The 18,677-nt window shown below is 41.2% G+C and overlaps 1 protein-coding gene across 5 annotated transcripts in view; it reads left to right on the top strand.

Moving 5' to 3' along the window:
* ccdc146 (coiled-coil domain containing 146) overlaps positions 1-18,677 on the top strand; it is a 145,562-nt gene that overhangs the window by 62,808 nt on the left and 64,077 nt on the right. For all 5 annotated transcript variants that reach the window (XM_043713819.1, XM_043713818.1, XM_043713820.1 and 2 more), the window contains one exon: positions 16,372-16,548. In XM_043713819.1, the coding sequence (XP_043569754.1) occupies positions 16,372-16,548 (177 nt within the window). The remainder of the gene's footprint in view (positions 1-16,371; positions 16,549-18,677) is intronic.

The raw sequence follows: 18,677 nt of genomic DNA, 5'->3' as shown, positions 1-18,677 counted from the left end.
ATAAAAGGGACAGTAGCTATAAAGACTGGCTGAGTGTTAGGAAATAGAGAGTAATGGTCAATGAATATATATTAATGGATATCTTTTCAGGCTGGAGAAAGGCTTTTCCTGATATATGTTAATGACCTGGATCTTGACATACAAAGGAAAATTTCCAAACTTTCAGACAGCACTAAATTGGAAGAATTGTAATCTGTGCAGACAATAGTGTGGAACTCCAAAAGTTGGTTCAATGCAGAGAGGTGTGAGATCGGGAGAACATTGAAAATCAGTATAAAACAAGGGGTAAAATTCTAAAGGGAGTGCGGGACAGAGAAATCTGGGTGTATATATGCACAGATCGTGAAAGATGACAGGACAGGTAGCGTGTCAGTTAATAACGCATACTGTGTTCTCGGGTTGCTTAAATATAGGGGTGTAGAAGACAAAAGCAGGGAGGTGATGTTAAATCTGCATACATTTGGTGAACCTCAGCTGAAGTTTTGTGTACAGTTCTGGGTGCCACATTGTCAGAAATATGTGAATGCAGAAGAGATTTATGAGAATGGTTCCAGGAATGAAAAACTTCAGTTCTGAGGATATATTGAAGAAGTTGGGACTGTTCTCCTTGGAGAGAAGGTGGCAGAGAGGAGATTTGATAGACGTTTGCAAAATCTTAAGTGGGTGGATGTAACAGTTAAGGAGATGCTGCTCCTACTTTAAAAGAAAAAAAAGAATGAAGGGCATACAATTAAAATGAAGTGCAAACAAAGCAAGGGTGACTTTGGATATGGAATGCATTGTCTAGAAATGTGGTGAAGCTAAGTCCAACTGAAGCATTCTAGAGGGAATTGGATGATGTTTTGGATAGAAGTGGTTTATAGGAATATAGGGGAAAAATCAGGAGATTGGTACTAGGTAATAAAACCAATGCAGGTATGATGAGCTGAATGGTTTCCTTCTATACCATAACAATTCTGCATTTCTGTGAGACCATCTGTGGAGAGAGACTCAGGGTTAACATTTCAGTCAGTGACTCTCATTAGACCTGAAATGACCTGAAACTCTGTTTTTCTGTTCACAGAAGCTGCCTGGCCTACTGGTTAGTTGCAGCATTTTACAGATTTCCAGCATCCACAGTATTTTTCCTTTGTTTTCAACTTGTCAAAAGGATCTGTCTCCAAGCTATTTATTGTCCTTATGCATGTGTAGGCATTTTAATTTGCATCTTATAGTGCAAGTATGTTAAATAATACAGAAACATTCAGCCAATCAAGCTCACTCTGAATAACAATGTAAACAATCTGTCTATTTATCTTCCAACAAAGTTTTCAAGCTTAAGTGATTTTTTCTAATGCTTTAGTTTTAAGTTCAATTTTACTGAAGTGTGGTGAAACATATAATAGCGATTTTTGAGAAGATTTGTAGTTCAGGTTGAGGTTCTGGATGTAGGTTTGCTCGCTGAGCTGGAAGGTTCATTTTCAGACATATTGTCAGCATACTAGGTAACATCTTCAGTGAGCCTCCGGATGAAGCACTGCTGGTTTTTCCTGCTTTCTATTTATATATTTGGGTTTCCTTGGGTTGGTGATGCCATTTCCTGTGGTGATGTTCAATCTCATTTCTTATCTGTATGTAAGGATACTAGTGAGAGAGTGTCATTTCGTTTTGTGGCTAATTGATGTTCATGTATCTTGGTGGCTAGTTTCTGCCTGTTTGTCCAATGTAGCATTTGTTACAGTTCTTGCAACGTATTTTGTAAATGACAATATTTTTGCTTGTTGTCTGTATAGAGTCTTTCAAATTCATTATCTGCTGTTTTAGTGTGTTGGTGGTTTTGTGGGCTACTATGATGGCAAAGGGTCTGAGTAGTCTGGCAGTCTTTTCTGAGATGTCTTTGATGTAGGGGAGAGCAGCTAGAGTTTCTGGACACGTTTTGTCTGCTTGTTTGGGTTTGTTGCTGAGAAATCAGCAGAGTCTGTTCATTGGGTACCCATTCTTTTTGAATACACAGTATAGGTGATTTTCCTCTGCTCTGCATAGTTCCTCTGTGCTGCAGTGTGTGATGGCTTGTTGAAATAATGTTGAGATGCACCTTACGTACAGATAAGGAAGACACCACTTCAACTGGGACAACACATCCATCCTAGGACAATCCAAACAAAGACATGCACAAGAATTCCTAGAAGCATGGCATTCCAACCGAAACTCTATCAATAAACACATTGAGTTGAATCCCATTTACCACCCCTGAGAAAAAGAACAGGAAATGGCATCACTATAGGAAATGATGTCACCACAGGAAATGACATCACTAACTCAAGAAAACCCAAACATATAAATGGAAAGCAGGAAACACCAGCAGTGCTTCATCTGGAGGCTCACTGAAAATGTTACCTAGTATGGTGACGAAACATCTGAAAATGAACCTTCCAGTTCAGCGAGCAAACCTACATCCGGAGGAACATATAATGCCAGATGTACGTAAAAATCATGGTCAGAAATAACATTAAGTAAGACGTATCCTCCAAATATTTCTTCGTAAACGATTCATTGTTGGCAACTCACTATTTTTTCTCTTGTGAAACAAGAACAGTACAGATAAACTGTACACAGACTGCTGCCAATTCTTGTGATAGATAAATTATACTGTGACACAATAGCTAGTGGGAAATTAGAGAAGAGTGAGTAACACATGAAATACTTGTAATTGATCATTTAAATATTTTTTATATACTGTTCAGAGTCAACAAAATATAATCTATAAAAACTAATTTGTTAAACAAATTCAGTCTGCTTTAGTTTTTTTTAAAGAATGCAAATGATTTAAAGAGAAAATTAATTTTCAGTTATTCATATCGTATCAAACCAAATTGTGAAATGTTTAGTATGGCTCGGTGAATAGGGACTTAAGGGAAAAATCTATGCTGGAAGATTTGTTTTAATCTTTAAAAGGGATAATAATGAGTATATAAGTCAGTGAAAACTGAAATAACTCCATGAAGGCTGATATCCAGTCTCCACGTTACCCTTTATTTACATGTGCATAGTATATGATGCTCACCCTGCTAGCTCAGAGTCAGCTCCAAGGGCGAACAGAACCCCTGATACTCCTGTTTATATCTGTCAGCCAGGACTCCCTGACTGGATCAGATTAACAGACTAATCAGGAAACTCATATTCGATGAGGTCCACTTAGCTGACCTCATTTCAATCACTACATCCTTCCCCTGAAAGTCCAGTGACGTAGGCTCATTCTTTTTCCTGTAACTTCTCTTGGAGTGTTTTCGCACCAGGTCTGGTTCCTCCAACTCTGGCTACGATACTGGTGGAATGTACTGGACTGTAGTCCGCCTCTTGAGCACTTCAGACAAAGTAAATTCCTTCTTCAGGCATTAATGGTGTCAAGACTGCAACATCCGCATGTCTGTCTCACCCTCAAAGGTTTCTTTGACACTAGGCTTGGAGGGGGGGGGGGGTGGAGAGCAGAGAACCCACAGATTCTGACAGCCTTGCTGAACAATCTGAGGGACGAGGTGCGTTTTTCTCCTACCCTGTTTGCAAGGTTGTAGCTTTCATGTGGTCCACGTGTTTGTTCAAGAATGTGTCTCCTACATGAACTTTGTACATCGGGGGACTTGACCTCATGTTGATCAGGCAAGGCCATTCCTGTAGTTTCAACATCAAAATTAGTCCCATGATATAAACAGCTTCTTTCACATAGAGGAGTCTTTTGTCAGGCATTGGTGTTCCTGATAAGGTGTCACTCTTCCTCCAATGTCCATGAAGATGAGCTTTAATCTGGTGTGGAATCTTCTCCCATTAGTAATTTTTCTAGAGCTATCCCTGTAGTTATGTAAAGGATGGTCCTGTAATCAAACAGGAACCAAGACAGTTTCGTATCAAGTGAAACTGTAGGCTGTTTCCTTAAGCCTGCTGTCAAAGTTTGTATGGCTCTTTCTGCAAGACCATTGGATGATAGATGATATGGAGTGTCCTTACATGCTTAATGCCATTCAAGTTTAGGAAATATTCAAATTCCCTATTCGTAAACGATGTCTCATTGTCTGTGACCAATACCTCCAGGAGTCAGTGTATTGCAAAAGATGTTTGCAGCTTTTCAACTGTCATCCCAATGTTTGATGAATGAACTCTGTGCACGTCCAACCACTTTGAATAGGCGTTCACAATGACTAAGAATATACAGCCCCATGAAGAGTCCAGCATAGTCGATGTGTAACCAAGTCCAGGGTTCACCTGGCCATTTCCATGAATGTGGGGGAGCTGCTGGTGGTAAGTGTTGTCTTTGCTGGCACTCTGTGCACTGCCCAACCAACATCAAATCTTGGCCACCAGATATAACGTCTTGCCAAAATCTTCATTTTAGAAACTCTTGGATGACCCCTGGAAGAGTTCAGCCAGCATCTGGCAAGGACATTTGCTCAGGACTCTTACTCCCTATATTTATATGCCAAACTGTATAGAGAGCGGGTCTCATCGAGTCCAGAAAGGCTTCAATTCTGTTTGCAATAGATCCTTCATTTCTCCCATCTCCACCAGCTGTTTTAGTTTTGCCAGGATGGGATCTTTTTACGTCGATAATTTGATATTGTCAGCAGTGACCAAAAGTCTGTCTGGAAAGTTGAAAACCCCAATGGACTTTTTTTGTGACAACACCACCAGTACTATATCTGCCAGTGGGAGGTGGCTTAAGACATCTACATTTGCCACTTGGCATTCCAACTTGTAATTGTACGCACTCAGAGTAAGAGCCCACCTAAAGCTATGAGCAGCATGGCTCTGCCCTCCATAAGTAGTTTTAGCAAGGGTTTGTGGTGCATTACTATTACAAATTTACAAGCAGAAAGATATTGATGGAACTTCCTCACACCAAAGATGACCACCAAACCTTCCTTCTTTATCTGGGCGTACTTTTGTTTGGCATCAGTCATAGCCTGGGAAGCATACACTATCAGGCATTCCTCCCTGTGGGCCATTGCAGAGCCAACACTACCCTGATACAGTATGGGAAGGCCATGAATGTCAGCACCACATCTCCGCTTGGGTTCGTAGTATGCCAACACCTTAGAAGATGAAAGCTGCTTCTTCACTTTCCTAAAGGCCTCTTAGCTTTGCAACCGTTTCCAATGCTACCCTTTTTTCAATATCAGTTGTAAGGATGCCAGGATGGAGGCCAGATTACATATGAGTTTTTTGTATTAATTCACCAACCCAAGAAAAGACCTAAGTTCTGGTTCAGACTTTGGAGCCACAGCAACCTTTGATTGCTTTCACCTTCTCTTCCAATGGGTGTAACTGGTCTTGTTGAGTTCTGTTACTCAATTCAAGCCTGGTGGGACTATTTTAATGTCTCGAGTCTGTAACTGCAATGTCCTTCTTGCTGAGAGCCTCAAGAAAAGTTTAACCTTTTGACTGAGGCTTGGCTTTGTTTTAGGGTTTTACTGTGACTTGACCTAGAGTCCCTCTGTTCAGGATATGTCCTGAGTAAGACTTTGCAATTGCCTTTATTCAAGTGGCGTTCCCCAAGCTGATTCAGTCTGGCAAGGGTGTCCACTTTCAGCAGAATACCCTGTCACTCATGAGCTCCATTTGCCACATTTACTAATGCTCAGTTGGGCTTCAGGTAGTAGGCACTTTCCATGACCACATCATTAATCCTACATACCAAAAGGTCTCTCAGCATCTCACTGAGAATTAAAGTAAATTTATATGCCTCTGCCAGTCATCTTACCTAGTCAAAAATCCTGATACAGATTCCCCTAGTTCCCATACTGCCAAGTAAATAGAGGAGGCTAGGAGCTGTAATATTCCTTAGCTAAATCCATCAATATGCTTTTAGCTAAATCTGATGCATCAGGAAAAGTTAAGGTTCTAATAACCAAAAAAGCTGTCAGGAGAATTACTCATTGCTTTACGTCTGTCCCAACATCTTTTGCCTGCAAATATTAACACATTCTTTCCACAACCTAGGCCCAGTTTTTGAAACCTGGATTGAACAAAGCAAATTTCCCAGACAGAAACATGTTGCTTACTGCAACTCAAAGAAGACTGTTGTGAACAAATCTCTTCAGGGGCATTTTTTTTCTCACCGCTACTGAAATAAATCCAGGAAGGCTGGTATCCAATCAACAAGTCACCCTTCATTTACATGTGCATAACACCAACCCTGCTAGCTCAGAGCTGGTTCCTGGGGTGAACAGAACCCTTGATACACCTGTTTACATTGGTCACCTAGGACTCCCTGATTGGACCAGGTTAACAGTCCCAATCAGGGAACTCATATTCTCTGAGGTCCACCTGGCTGATCCCATTCAAATAATGACAAAAATGGCAAGTATATTGTGTTTCAATGAGTGAGTAAACTGATGTAAAATGTACTGCCATCCATGTATTAGAACAGTTACAAGTTGCATTTTGCACACCTTCAGTTTACAAACAGTCTCACCTGTAATGGTCATGTGAAATCTGAAGCACTAATCCTATTCTTGGCATTCTTATTTCATTTAATCATACCTGGTCCTCTTTCTGAACCATAGCTTAGTTTCAGTTTATAAGGTTCTTTGTTACAAAGGGTCAGAAGCAGAAAACCAGGCAATTTGGTCCAACATGTCTTTAGTAGCATCAATGCTCCATATGATGTCCTTTCCATTACTCTTCAATAGATTATATTGAAAAATGTCTCTAATACTTTCTCCCTTGTGTACTGACTAGCATACCTGTAAATTGCTCAATTGGGCCCATTGCTTTTCCAGGTGAAAGATTTTCTGTGTGCTGTTTGGTCATTCATTGAAATTTGTTTTCTTCTTCCTGAATGTTTCATTAGGTCCCTTCTAACTTGTGACCGAAGTAAAAGTTAATGATTTAAGAGGGTAATTCAATGTGCCATTCCTCATCAGTAGATGAAAGTGTGAGAGAGAACTGCCCCTATTGTCTTTCACTAGTTCATTGCTAAAACGGACTATTGGGAAGTGATCTGTAGAAGTGGGCTGTGGTGAGTTTTCATTTTTACAGAGTTTAATTGAAATGGTGTGTGCTACATGATCTGGCTGCATTTTTGAGCTTAGCTTATGCAGGTTATTCAGAAAGACATAGAAGGTATATAGTTTTCCAAAGGAGTTGTGATTAATTGCAATGCTAGGTATTCTTGAAACATATCAAGTCGTCTTCCTTATAAGCCCTGCACTCCTCCAACCTGATGTATCAAACCAAAACTAAAACGACAATCCAGGATACGATTTTTGGATGAATCACAAAACTCTTTGAAATAATTTCAAAATAATTTTCTTGTTATAAAAAACTTGGAATTATTGATATAAAGTTCCATGCGTGACAAATTGTACTTTAAACACTTAGATCAAAATGTGGTCCATGCAGTGTGTTCAGCACGTAACTGTGGGAAGATATTTTGATGGGTGAACAATAAATTGGGATCTGTTGTTTGTAAAATATTGTAAAAATATAATGCATTGTGCTTTATCTTCTAAAATGTATTTTAAATATTTACAAAGGCATTTTTGAATAAATCTCCAATAAACCATGCTCAAGAATCTAATTTTTGGCTGGTAACAAGACTGAAACTATATTGTTATTGATCATGTTACAAACAAAATCAAAATGTTTGGCTTCATAGTATTACAGAGATATCTAGTAAAGGTGGAAAAGGGAACAAATAATTAAAGAAAGAACAACTTGAACTGTACAGGTTGGTCTGCTATAACACCCCTATTGTTAATGCAAATTTGCTACAATACAATTGATGAATTCGGGAAACCTGCTGTAGCACAAACTTTTAAAGCGTGTATTGGTTACAATGCAATTCTGGCCCCTTTGGTTTAAATGGTGCTGCTGTTATGTGATTTTCTTTTAACAAGCGATAGCACACGAACAGAACTACAGCGTTATAGCAGAACTGACTGTTTTCGTTATTATAGTCAGTAGCCTCAAAGTGTTTTAAAGCCAATGAAATGCTGTTGCAGTGTAATCAATGTTGTAGTGTAGGAAATGTAACAACCAATTTGCACACAGCAAACTCCCATAAAGAGCTATGAAGTAATGACCAAATAAAAAGATTTTTATTTTTTGATTCATGGATAAATCATGGCTGCCTTCGTCAAGAGGAGGTTCCCCTGAGAGACCCCTCTTGAAGAAGGCAGAGCTATATAACAAAATTCATCATCACTTGCAATGTGCCAACTCAGCCTCCAGCCAATTGAGGAAAAGTGTATTTGAACATCAGGACCTTAAAAATGAAACTAAGACAATGATTTATCAGACAATTGTAATACTTGCCTTCCTATAACCATCAATGGTATCTTTGAAAGATCCTCCAAATCACTGCAAATAAGGTGATCCGATAAGGTTACTCTCTCCTAAGCCAACATATACCTGGCATTGAGATGTCAACACACAGCATGAACATCGACTCCACCAGTTTTCTTATCTCTCCTCTCCCCACCTCATCCCAGATCCAACCCTCCAACTCCACACCCGTTTGAACTGTCCAGCCTGTTCATCTTCCATCCCACCTATTCGATCCGCCCTCCACTCCATCCTCCACCTGCACCTACCTATCACCTTCACAGCCACCTCATGCCCAAGACCAGCCCCACCCTCCTATTTATCCCTCAGCCCCAGACACCCACCCAACCCAAACTCCTGATGAAGGGTTTATGCCCAAAATGTGGATTCACCTGCTTCTAGGATGCTGTTTGACCTGCTGTGTTTTTCCAGGATCACACTTTTCGACTCTGATCTCTCGCATCTGCAGTCCTCACTTTCTCCTAGTCAATCAAAACCAGTTTTGCTGGCTAAGTCATTACATTCATGTGCTTGATGCCAGATGCACAAAGCAGCTGCCATAACAGGAACCCACTAGGAAAACAGCAGAAATACTTCAGGGATATCCTTGATTCATCACAGGAAAGATTCAGTTTCCCTGCTGACCTGTTTGAATCCTTGAGTTGTGACCAACCAAAATGGAGAAAGTTTATTTGGGAAAGTACTCAACACACAAACATTTTTAAAGTGGAGAGAGTGCACAAACTTTCAACATCTTATCTGCCCAATGCTTCTAGCATCACCTATAGCAATGTGGTGATTCTTAACTGCCCTCTGGACAATTAGTGGTGTGCAATAAATGCTGGCCTAGCTCGCGGCACCCACCTCCCATGAATGAATAAAAAATACTTTTCTTGCAGTATTACGGAGGGTCTAGAAAATGTGATTTCACTCTGATTTTCAGTGCTGTCTGTAATATATTGGATTGCATCAAAAGTTACTGTTCTCTTTGTTTAATCTCAATTTCCTTCCAAAACTGTAAATCTGCCATCTCAAGGACAGCAGCAAACAAATTACTGACTCTAACATAAGAAATGGGAACAAGTATAAACCGTACAGCTTCTTGACTCTATTCCACTATTTGATATGATGATACCTGATCTATCTTATCTCCACCATCCGAGCTATTCCCATAACCCTTGATTTCTGGAGCAACCAAAAGTATTTCCATCTCAGTCTTACATATGCTCAACTATTGACTAACCATAAAACCTCAGGATAGAGGTTTCTGAAGGTTCACAAACCCTTCAGTAAAAAAGGGTTCAGTAAAAAGTTTCCACCTTACTTCAATCCTAAATGATCAACCCCTTATCCTGAGACTGGCCACTTGTGTTCTAAATTATCCTCAGTTTTTATAATGTCAAGAGCCTTTAGAACTGTGCATATTTAAATAAGATCACTTCTCATTTTTCTAAACTTCAAAGAGCATGGGCTCGATTTGCTAAGCCTTTCATCATAAGACAAACCACTCATCCCAGAGACAAACCCAGTGAATCACCACTGAACTGCCTCCAATTCAAATGTATGTTCTTTGAATATGGAGACCAAAAGTGCTTACAGTAGTCCAGGATTGGTCTCACCAAAGCCCCAGACAATTGTCATAAGACTTCCTTATCCTTGTACTCTGGCTCCCTTTCCAATAAAGGCCAGCATCCCAAGTGCTTTCCTAACTGTTTGCTGGACCTACTAGATAACCAAGGACAAAGGAAATAGAATTAGACAATGGTTGACAAATGTTGAATCGTCAAAGTACTGAGATCTCAGAAGAAAACAAAATCATGATATTACTCAACCAATTCCATTCCAGCAAGTTTCAAGCTTTGCCCACGAACCAATGTGCAGTTCCTTGATGTATAATTATATCGAGTCCACACTAAGGTAACAGAAAGCAAAGGTGAATAAAACAAATAATAGAACACCATTAATGACTCTTTAGTTACTGAAACAGTCCATGTTCAATTGCAAGAAGACCTGGACAATATCTGGGATGATAAGTGGCAAGTAACATTCAAATCACACAAATGCCAGGCAGTTACCACATCTCCAATAAGAGATAATCTAATCAGCATCCATTGACATTGAATAGCTTTACTGTTACTGAACTCCCCCAATCAAAACCCTAGCGGATTACTATTGACCAGAAGCTCATCTGGACTTGCCATATAAATACAGTCACTACAAGAACAGGTCAGACACTAGGAATACTGCAACGAGTAAACCACCTCCTGACTGCCAAAACCTGTCACCATCTAAAAGGCACAGGTCAGGAGTGTGATGGGATATCCCCTACTTGCCTGGATACATGCACCTCTAATAACAATCAAGAAGCTTAATGCAATCCAAAAGAAAACAGTCAGCTTGATTGGCATCACATCCATTCCTCCACCACCAATACCTCAGTAGCAGCAGTTGCACTATGTAAAAGATACACGACGGAAATTTGCCAAAGATTCTTAGACAGCATCTTCCAAATGCATAACTTCTTCCATCTAGAAGGACAAGGGCAGAAGATACATGGGTACACCACTACCTGCAAGGTCTCCCCAAACCATTCATTATCCTGACTTGAAAATATATCCCGTGACATTCACTGTTATTGGGTCAAAATCCTGGAATTCCCTCTGCAAAGATATTGCGCATCTACCTGCAGCACATGGATTGTAGTAGTTCAAGAGGCAGCTCACCACCACCTTCTCAAAGGCAACAAGGGATGGGCAATAAATACTGTCAGTCAGTGATACCCAAGTCCCGCGAGTAAAGAATTATTCAAGACACATTGTCTTTGCTCATCATTGTTAGAAACTTCAGTGTAGTGATTTAGTATTATAACCTATTTTGTTTACCCAAACATCAGGCCTCAGACATAATATAAGGTGAGTCACTAATTTAAATCTTGAAAACCTTACCTCAAGTGTTGGAGCCCTCCATTTCTGTTTTCAGCAGCAGGAAGAGTGGGAGCTTGGACCAGAGGCCTGCCAGGCAAGGTGAGTCACTAACTTAAGTCTTTACATCTGACATTGGAGAGCAGACGTTTCTGGGAAAGGAGGGACTTCTTTTCCCCCTCAGCAATATAAGTGAGTGTTTCCTAAACCTGAGACCTTTTAGGGCCTCCCACCCATCCACCTTCTCTCACCTTAAACACCGGGGACACATTAGGTAAGATTTTTTACTTTCTGATAAGGGGACTGGCAGGGATGGCAGTGCAGGGAGAGGAATATTACTCCTGCATGATGTTTAAGGTGAGGGACACCATTAGTGTCCATCCAAGTAGATCTTCAGGAAGTGCACCCAACTCTTGCTCCTCCAAGATGGCATTAGGGAACTGGAGCAGGAGCTAGATGAACCTTGGATCATTCGTGAGGCAGAGTCTGTGATAGATAAGAGTTACAGGCAAGTAGTTACTCCTAGGCACAAAGAAAGCTGGGTAACTGTTAGAAGGGATTAAAACAATCAGTGCAGGATCCCCTGTGGTCATTCCCCTGAAAAACAAGTACACCATTTTGGATTCTGTTGGGGGTGGGGGGACTTACCAGGGGCATGCATTGGGGTGCAAGTCTCTGGCACAGAGTCTGTCCCTGTTGCACAGAAGTGAAAGGGGAAAGGAGGAGAGTGTTAGTCATTGGGGACTCAATAATTAGAGGCTCAGATAGAAGGTTTGTTGGAAACGAAAGACACTCGCGGTTGGTGTGTTGCCTCCCAAATGCCAGGGTCCATGATGTCTCTGATCATGTTTTGGGGTCCTGAAGGGAAAGGGTGACCAGCTCCAAGTCATGGTCCACATAACTGCCAATGACATAGGTAGGAAGAGGGAAAGGAATAAATGGCAGGATTTCAGTGAGCGAGGGTGGAAGCTGGAAGCTAGAACAAACAGCAAGGTGAGGAAGAGGGAGCAATATCAGCTGAACACGTAGCTGCAGGGAGGGTGCAGGAGAGAGGGTTTCAGGTATATGAATAATTGGGGCTCATTCTGGGGAAGGTGGGACCTCAATAAACAGGACGGTCTTCACTTGAAGCATATCCTGGGTGGGAAATTTGCTAGAGCTATTCAGGTGGGTTTAAATTCGCTCAGCAAGGGGATGGAAACCTTTGGTGTAGTTCCAGTGTACAGGAGGATGTGAGTAGGGAGGACATGGACAGGATTTCATGGTCACATTAGTGTGCTGGCAAACAGCATTGTCTACATCAATCCCAGGAGTATCCGGAATAAGGTAAGTGAGCTTGCAGCATGGATAGGTACCTGGGACTTCAATGTTGTGGCCATTTCGGAGACATGGATAGAGCAGAGTCAGGAATGGATATTCCAGGTTCCAGGGTTTAGATCTTTCATTAAGATCAGGGAAGTTGGTAAAAGAGGGGGAGGTGTGGCTTTGTTAGTCAAGGACAGTATAATGGTGGCTGAAAGAACTTTTGACGAGGACTTGTCTACTGAGGTGGTATGGGCTGAGGTTAGAAACAGCAGAGGAGAGGTCACACTGCTAGGAGTTTTTATAGGCCTCCTCAAAGTTTCAGGGATATGCAGGAGATGATTGGCAAAACTATTCTGGGTAGGAGTGAAAGGAACAGAGTGGTCATTATGGGGGATTTTAACTTCCCCAACATTGACTGGAAATGCTATAACTTAGTACATCGATGGATCAGTTTTTGTCCAATGTGTGCAGGAGGGTTTCCTGACACAGTATGTCGAAGGGCCAACAAGAGGGGAGGTCACACTGGATCTAATACTTGGTAATGAACCAGGCCAGGTGTTTGACTTAGTGGTAGGTAAGCACATTGGAGAGAGTGACTATAATTCAGTTATGTTTAGTTTTGCAATGGAAAGGGATAGGTACATGTCACAGGGCAAGTCACATGGCACAGGGGAATGGCAATCATATGCACTCAGGCAAGACTTAGGAGGCATAGAATGGGATAGCAAAATACAGGGTTTGGGGACAATCGAAATGTGGAGCTGGTTTAAGGAACAGATATTGCGTGTCCTTAATAGGTATGTCCCTGTCAGGCAGGGAGGAAGTGATAAGGTAAGGGAACCGTGGTTTACTAAAGAAATTGTATCTCTTGTTAAGCGGAAGAGGGAGGCCTATGTGACATTGAGACGAAATGGTTCAGATCAGGTGATGGAGACTTACAGATTAGCTAGGAAGGATTTAAAGAGAGAATTAAGAAGAGCAAGGAGGGGTCATGAGCAGTCTTTAGCAGGTAGAATAAAGGTGAACCCTTTATATAGGGTTTCTATAGGTATGTAAGGAATAAAAGGATGACGAGGGTAGGAATGGGACCAGTCAAAGCAGAAGTGGGAAGTTGTGTGTGGACCCTGTGGAGATCAGAGAGGTGCTAAACAAATATTTCTTATCTGTTTTCACTCAGGAGATAGAGAATATTGTAGAGGAGAAGACTGAGATACGGCCTATTAGACTAGAAAGGATTAGGTTAATAAGGTGGAAGTATAAAGATGGCCCAGATAATTATAGACCAGTGAGCCTTATGTCTGCTGTAGGAAGAGTTTTGGAAAGGATTATAAGAGTTAGGATTTATAATCATCTACCAAGCAACAATTTGATTGGAGATAGTCAACATGGTTTCCTCAAGGGCAGGTCGTGTCTCACAAACCTCATCAAGTTTTTTGAGAAGATGACCAAGTATATGGATGAGGGTAGGCAGTTGACGTGATGTACATGGACTTCAGCAAAGCCTTTGATAAGGTTCCACATTGTAGGCTTTTAGAGAAAATGCAGAGGCATGCGATTGAGGATGATTTAGCAGTTTGGATTAGAAACTGGCTTTCTGTAAGAAGGCAGTGAGTGGTGGTTGATGGAAAATATTTAGCCTGGAGTCCAGTTACTAGTGGTGTGCCATAAGAATCTGTTTTGAGACCGCTGTTATTTATCATTTTTATAAATGACTTCGATGCAGGCATAGGTGGATGGGTTAGTAAGTTTGCAGATGACACTAAAGTCAGTGGAATGGTGGACAGTGTGCAAGAATGTTGCAGGTTGTAGGGGGACTTGGATAAAATTGCAGAATTGGGCTGAGAGGTGGCAAATGGAGTTCAATGCAAATAAATATGAGGTGATTCACTTTGGTAAGAATAACAGGAAGGCAGAATACTGGGTCAGTGGAAAGATTCTTGGTAGTGTGGATGTGCAGAGGGATCTTGGCGTTCATGTACATAGATCCCTGAAAGTTGCCACCCAGGTTGCTAGTGCTATTAAGAAGGCATACGGTGTGTTAGGTTTTATTGGTAGAGGGTTTGCATTCCGGAGCCAATGATGTCATGCTGCAACTGTACAAAATGCTAGTGCAGCCTCACTTGGAATATTGTGTACAGTTCTGGTCGCCCCATTACAGGAAGGATGTGGAAGCATTGGAAAAGGTGCAGAGAAGATTTACCAGGATGTTGCCTGGTATGGCGGGAAGGTCTTACGAGGAAAGGCTGAGGGATTTGGGTCTTTTCTCATTGAAGATAAGAAGGCTAAGAGGGGATTTGATAGAGACATACAAGATGATCAGAGAATTAGACAGGGTGGACAGTGAAAGTCTTTTTTTCCTCGGATGACGACGTCATCTTGTACGAGGGGACATAACTGCAAACTGAGAGGTGATAGATTTAAGACAGATGTAAGAGGCAGCTTCTTTACTCAGAGAGTGGTAAGGGCGTGGAATGCCCTGCCTGCCAATGTAGTTAACTCAGCCACATTAGGGAGATTTAAACAATCCTGGGATAAGCATATGGATGATGATGGAATAGGGTAGGGCCTTGGGCTCAGATTAGTTCATAGGTCAGCACAACATCGAGGGCTGAAGGGCCTGTTCTGTGCTGTATTGATCTATGTTCTGTGTTCTATAACTCTAAGGCATGCACAAAGGTATTGAGAAATATCTACGTATTGTCAGAACCTCAATTCATGGAGTGTCAAACCTGGGCCAAGGACATTTTGAGTATTGTCAAATACATGAAGTGAATATCATATCTTCAGATATGAGGCTAAAGCAAGAGATTGTACAATACTATCCATGTTGTTTGTGTAAATCTTTGCTGTTCAGTAATATAATAGAAGATACAAGCTTCCTAATATCTGATGGGGCATATAGCTGTTGCTAATAAATATATTTCAGTAATCAATTTCTATATCACGAGATGAGAGTGACAGCCCTTAACATTGAGGCTACCTTTGACTAAGTGCAACATCAAAGAACCCTAGGGGTAATTTTCTGCTGGTTGGAGTCATACCTAGCACATGGGAAGTTAGTTGCAATTTGTTGGAGGCCAGTTATCTCAGTTTCAGGACATTGCTTCATGGTTCCTCAAGGTAGTATCATAGGTCCAACTATCATTACCTGCTTATCAATGACCTTCCCTACATCAAAAATCAGAAATTGGGATATTCACAAATGATTGCACAATGTTCAGCATAATTTATGACTCTTCAAAAATAGTAAAATGTGATTGTTATGCAAACTTGGGCTGACATGTGGCAAATAACATTCATGCCACAATGTGCCAGGCACTGACTATCTCCAACAGGAGAGAATCTAAACTTTGCTGTTTAACATTCAATAGTATTACTATCGCTAAATCACTCACATCATGTTAGTTACCATTGACTAGAAACTGAACTGGACTAAATGAACTTACACCAAATGGACTATAGTGGTTCAAGAAAGTAACTCAACACCACTTTTATCAGGACACTTAGTGATTGTCAATGAGTGCTTGTCCAGCCAGTGAGGCCCCCATCCCTGAATGAAGAAGAATATTGTCCCTAGATGCTGCCTGACCTGCTGTGCTGTTCCAGCAATAAAGTTTCAGTAAATGAACTTACACCAAATGGACTATAGTGGTTCAAGAAAGTAACTCAACACCACTTTCATCAGGACACTTAGTGATTGTCAATGAGTGCTTGTCCAGCCAGTGAGGCCCCCATCCCTGAATGAAGAAGAATATTGTTATCAAAGCTTTTAATTACATGAAAGTTATATTTTATTCCTGGAGCAATGTTTTCATTTGTTAGATTTATTTTTGTTCTGGTTTTTCAGGATTTTGAAAGAAAGACAAAAGCATTGAGAGAAGATTGTATTGAGCTAAGTAGAGAGATTACACAGAGAAAACGTGAAATCAAAACAACAAAAGAAGAGTTGGAAAGCAAAATAGAAGAAGTGAAAAATATGCAACAAGAACTGGAAAAGAAGCAAGAGAATGAAGAACACCTCAAAGTAAGAAAGCACAATGCTACACTTTGAATAAATGCATATTTAGAATCATAGAGGTTTTACAGCACAGAAGGAGGCCCTTTGACCCATCATAGAGTCATAGAGATATACCGCACAGAATCAGACCCTTCGATTCAACTCATCCACGCTGCCTAGATATCCTTACTTAATCTTGTCCCATTTGCCAGCATTTGGCCCATATCCCTCTAATCTCTTCCTATTCATATATCCAACCAGATGCCTTTTAAATGCTATAATTGTAACAGCCTCCACCACTTCCTCTGGCAGCTCATTCCATATTCGCACCACCCTCTGCGTGAAAAAGTTGTTCCTTAGGTCCCTTTTATATCTTTTCCCTCTCACCCTGAACCTATGCCCTCTAGTTCTAGAATTCACCACCTTTTCTTTTTATCCTATCCATGCCCCTCATGATTTTATAAACCTCTATAAGGTCACCCCTCAGCCTCCAACCCTCCAAAGTCATGTCCATACGATCATCAAACATCCACTTGTTCTAATCCCATTTTCCAACATTTGACCTTCTATGTTATAACATCTCAAGTATTCATCAAAATAGTTTTTAAATATCTTGAGGGATCTTGCATCTAGCACCTTTTTAGGCAATAGTTTCAGATACCCGCAACCCTCTGGGTGAAAAACATTTTTGTCAAATCCCCTCTAAACCTCTTGCTCCTTATATTGCAACTGTGCCCCTGGTTACAGTCCCCTCTGCTCAGGGGAAAGTGTCTCATGAGAGATGGTCCAGGAGGGAGGGGTTCAGAGGGAGGGGAACTGGTTCTGGAGAAGTGGGACTATTACAAAAGGGGCGGTCTACATCTGAAGCAGACCAGAACCAATGTCCTTGGGGGAGTTTTTGCTACTGCTGTAGGGGAGGTTTTAAACTAATGTGGGAGGGGACTGGGAACCAGAAGAGAAAACAAGTAGAGATGGAGACTGGAGACTGTAAGAATTATGAAGATAGCATTAATAAAGGGAAGAATAGGCAGAGAGCAGGTGAGCGCAAAAGAACTGGTGGCCTGAAATGCATCTACTTTAATGCAAGGAGTATAGTGTGTAAGGCAGATGAATTTAGGGCTTGGATTGGTTCCTGGGAGTATAACATTATTGCCATCACAGAAACTTGGTTGAAGGAAGGGCATGATAATTGGCAACTAAATGTTCCAGGATATAGACGCTTCAGACAGGACTGGAAGGGAAGTAAAAGAGGGGGTGGAGTTACATTGCTGGTCAGGGACAATATCACGGCTGTGCTAAAGGAGAACACTATGCGGTCTTGGGTAGTGAGGCATTATGGGTGGAGCTGAGAAATAAGAAGGGTGCAGTTACATTGTTGGGGCTGTATTACAGACCTGCCAACAGTGAGCGTGAGGTAGAAGAACAAATAGGTAACCAGATTATGAATAGATGTAGAGGCAATAGGGTAGTGGTGATGGGAGATTTTAATTTTCCCAACATAGACTGGGATACACTTAGCGTCAGAGGTCTGGATGGAGTAGAATTTGTATGAAGCATCCAGGAGAGTTTTCTAGAGCAGTATGTCAATAGTCCGATGAGGGAAGGGACCATATTGGACCTGGTACTGGGGAACAAGCCAGGACAAGTGGTAGAAGTTGTGGTGGGGGATTTCTTTAGGAACAGTGACCACAATTCTGTAAGTTTTAGAATACTCGTAGATAAACAAGAGTGTGGTCCTAAGGGAAGAGTACTAAACTGGGCCAAGGCCAATTATATCAAAATTAGGCAGGAGCTGGGAAATGTGGATTGGTACAACTATTTGAAGGGCAGTCCACATTTGAGATATGGGAGGCTTTCAAAGATAGGTTAATGGTAGTGCAGGCTAGGCATGTCCCATTGAAGGCAAAGGATCGGAAGGGCAAGATTCATGAACCGTAGATGACAGGAGAAATTGTACAACTAGCCAAGAGGAAAAGGGAAGCGTACATAAAGTCTAGGCAGCTAAGAACAGAACGGGCTCCGGAGGAATATCGGAAGAGTAGGACAAGACTTTAACAAGGAATCAAGTGGGCTAAAAGGGGTCATGAAATAGCTTTAGCAAGCAGAATTAAGGAAAATCCCAAAGCATTTTATTCTTATATAAGAAGCAAGCGGGT

This window comes from Chiloscyllium plagiosum, chromosome 23, assembly GCF_004010195.1.
Source record: "Chiloscyllium plagiosum isolate BGI_BamShark_2017 chromosome 23, ASM401019v2, whole genome shotgun sequence".
Taxonomy (NCBI): Eukaryota; Metazoa; Chordata; class Chondrichthyes; order Orectolobiformes; family Hemiscylliidae; genus Chiloscyllium; species Chiloscyllium plagiosum.
The sequence above is the reverse complement of the archived record's forward strand: the minus strand, read 5'-3'. Positions and strand labels throughout refer to the sequence as shown.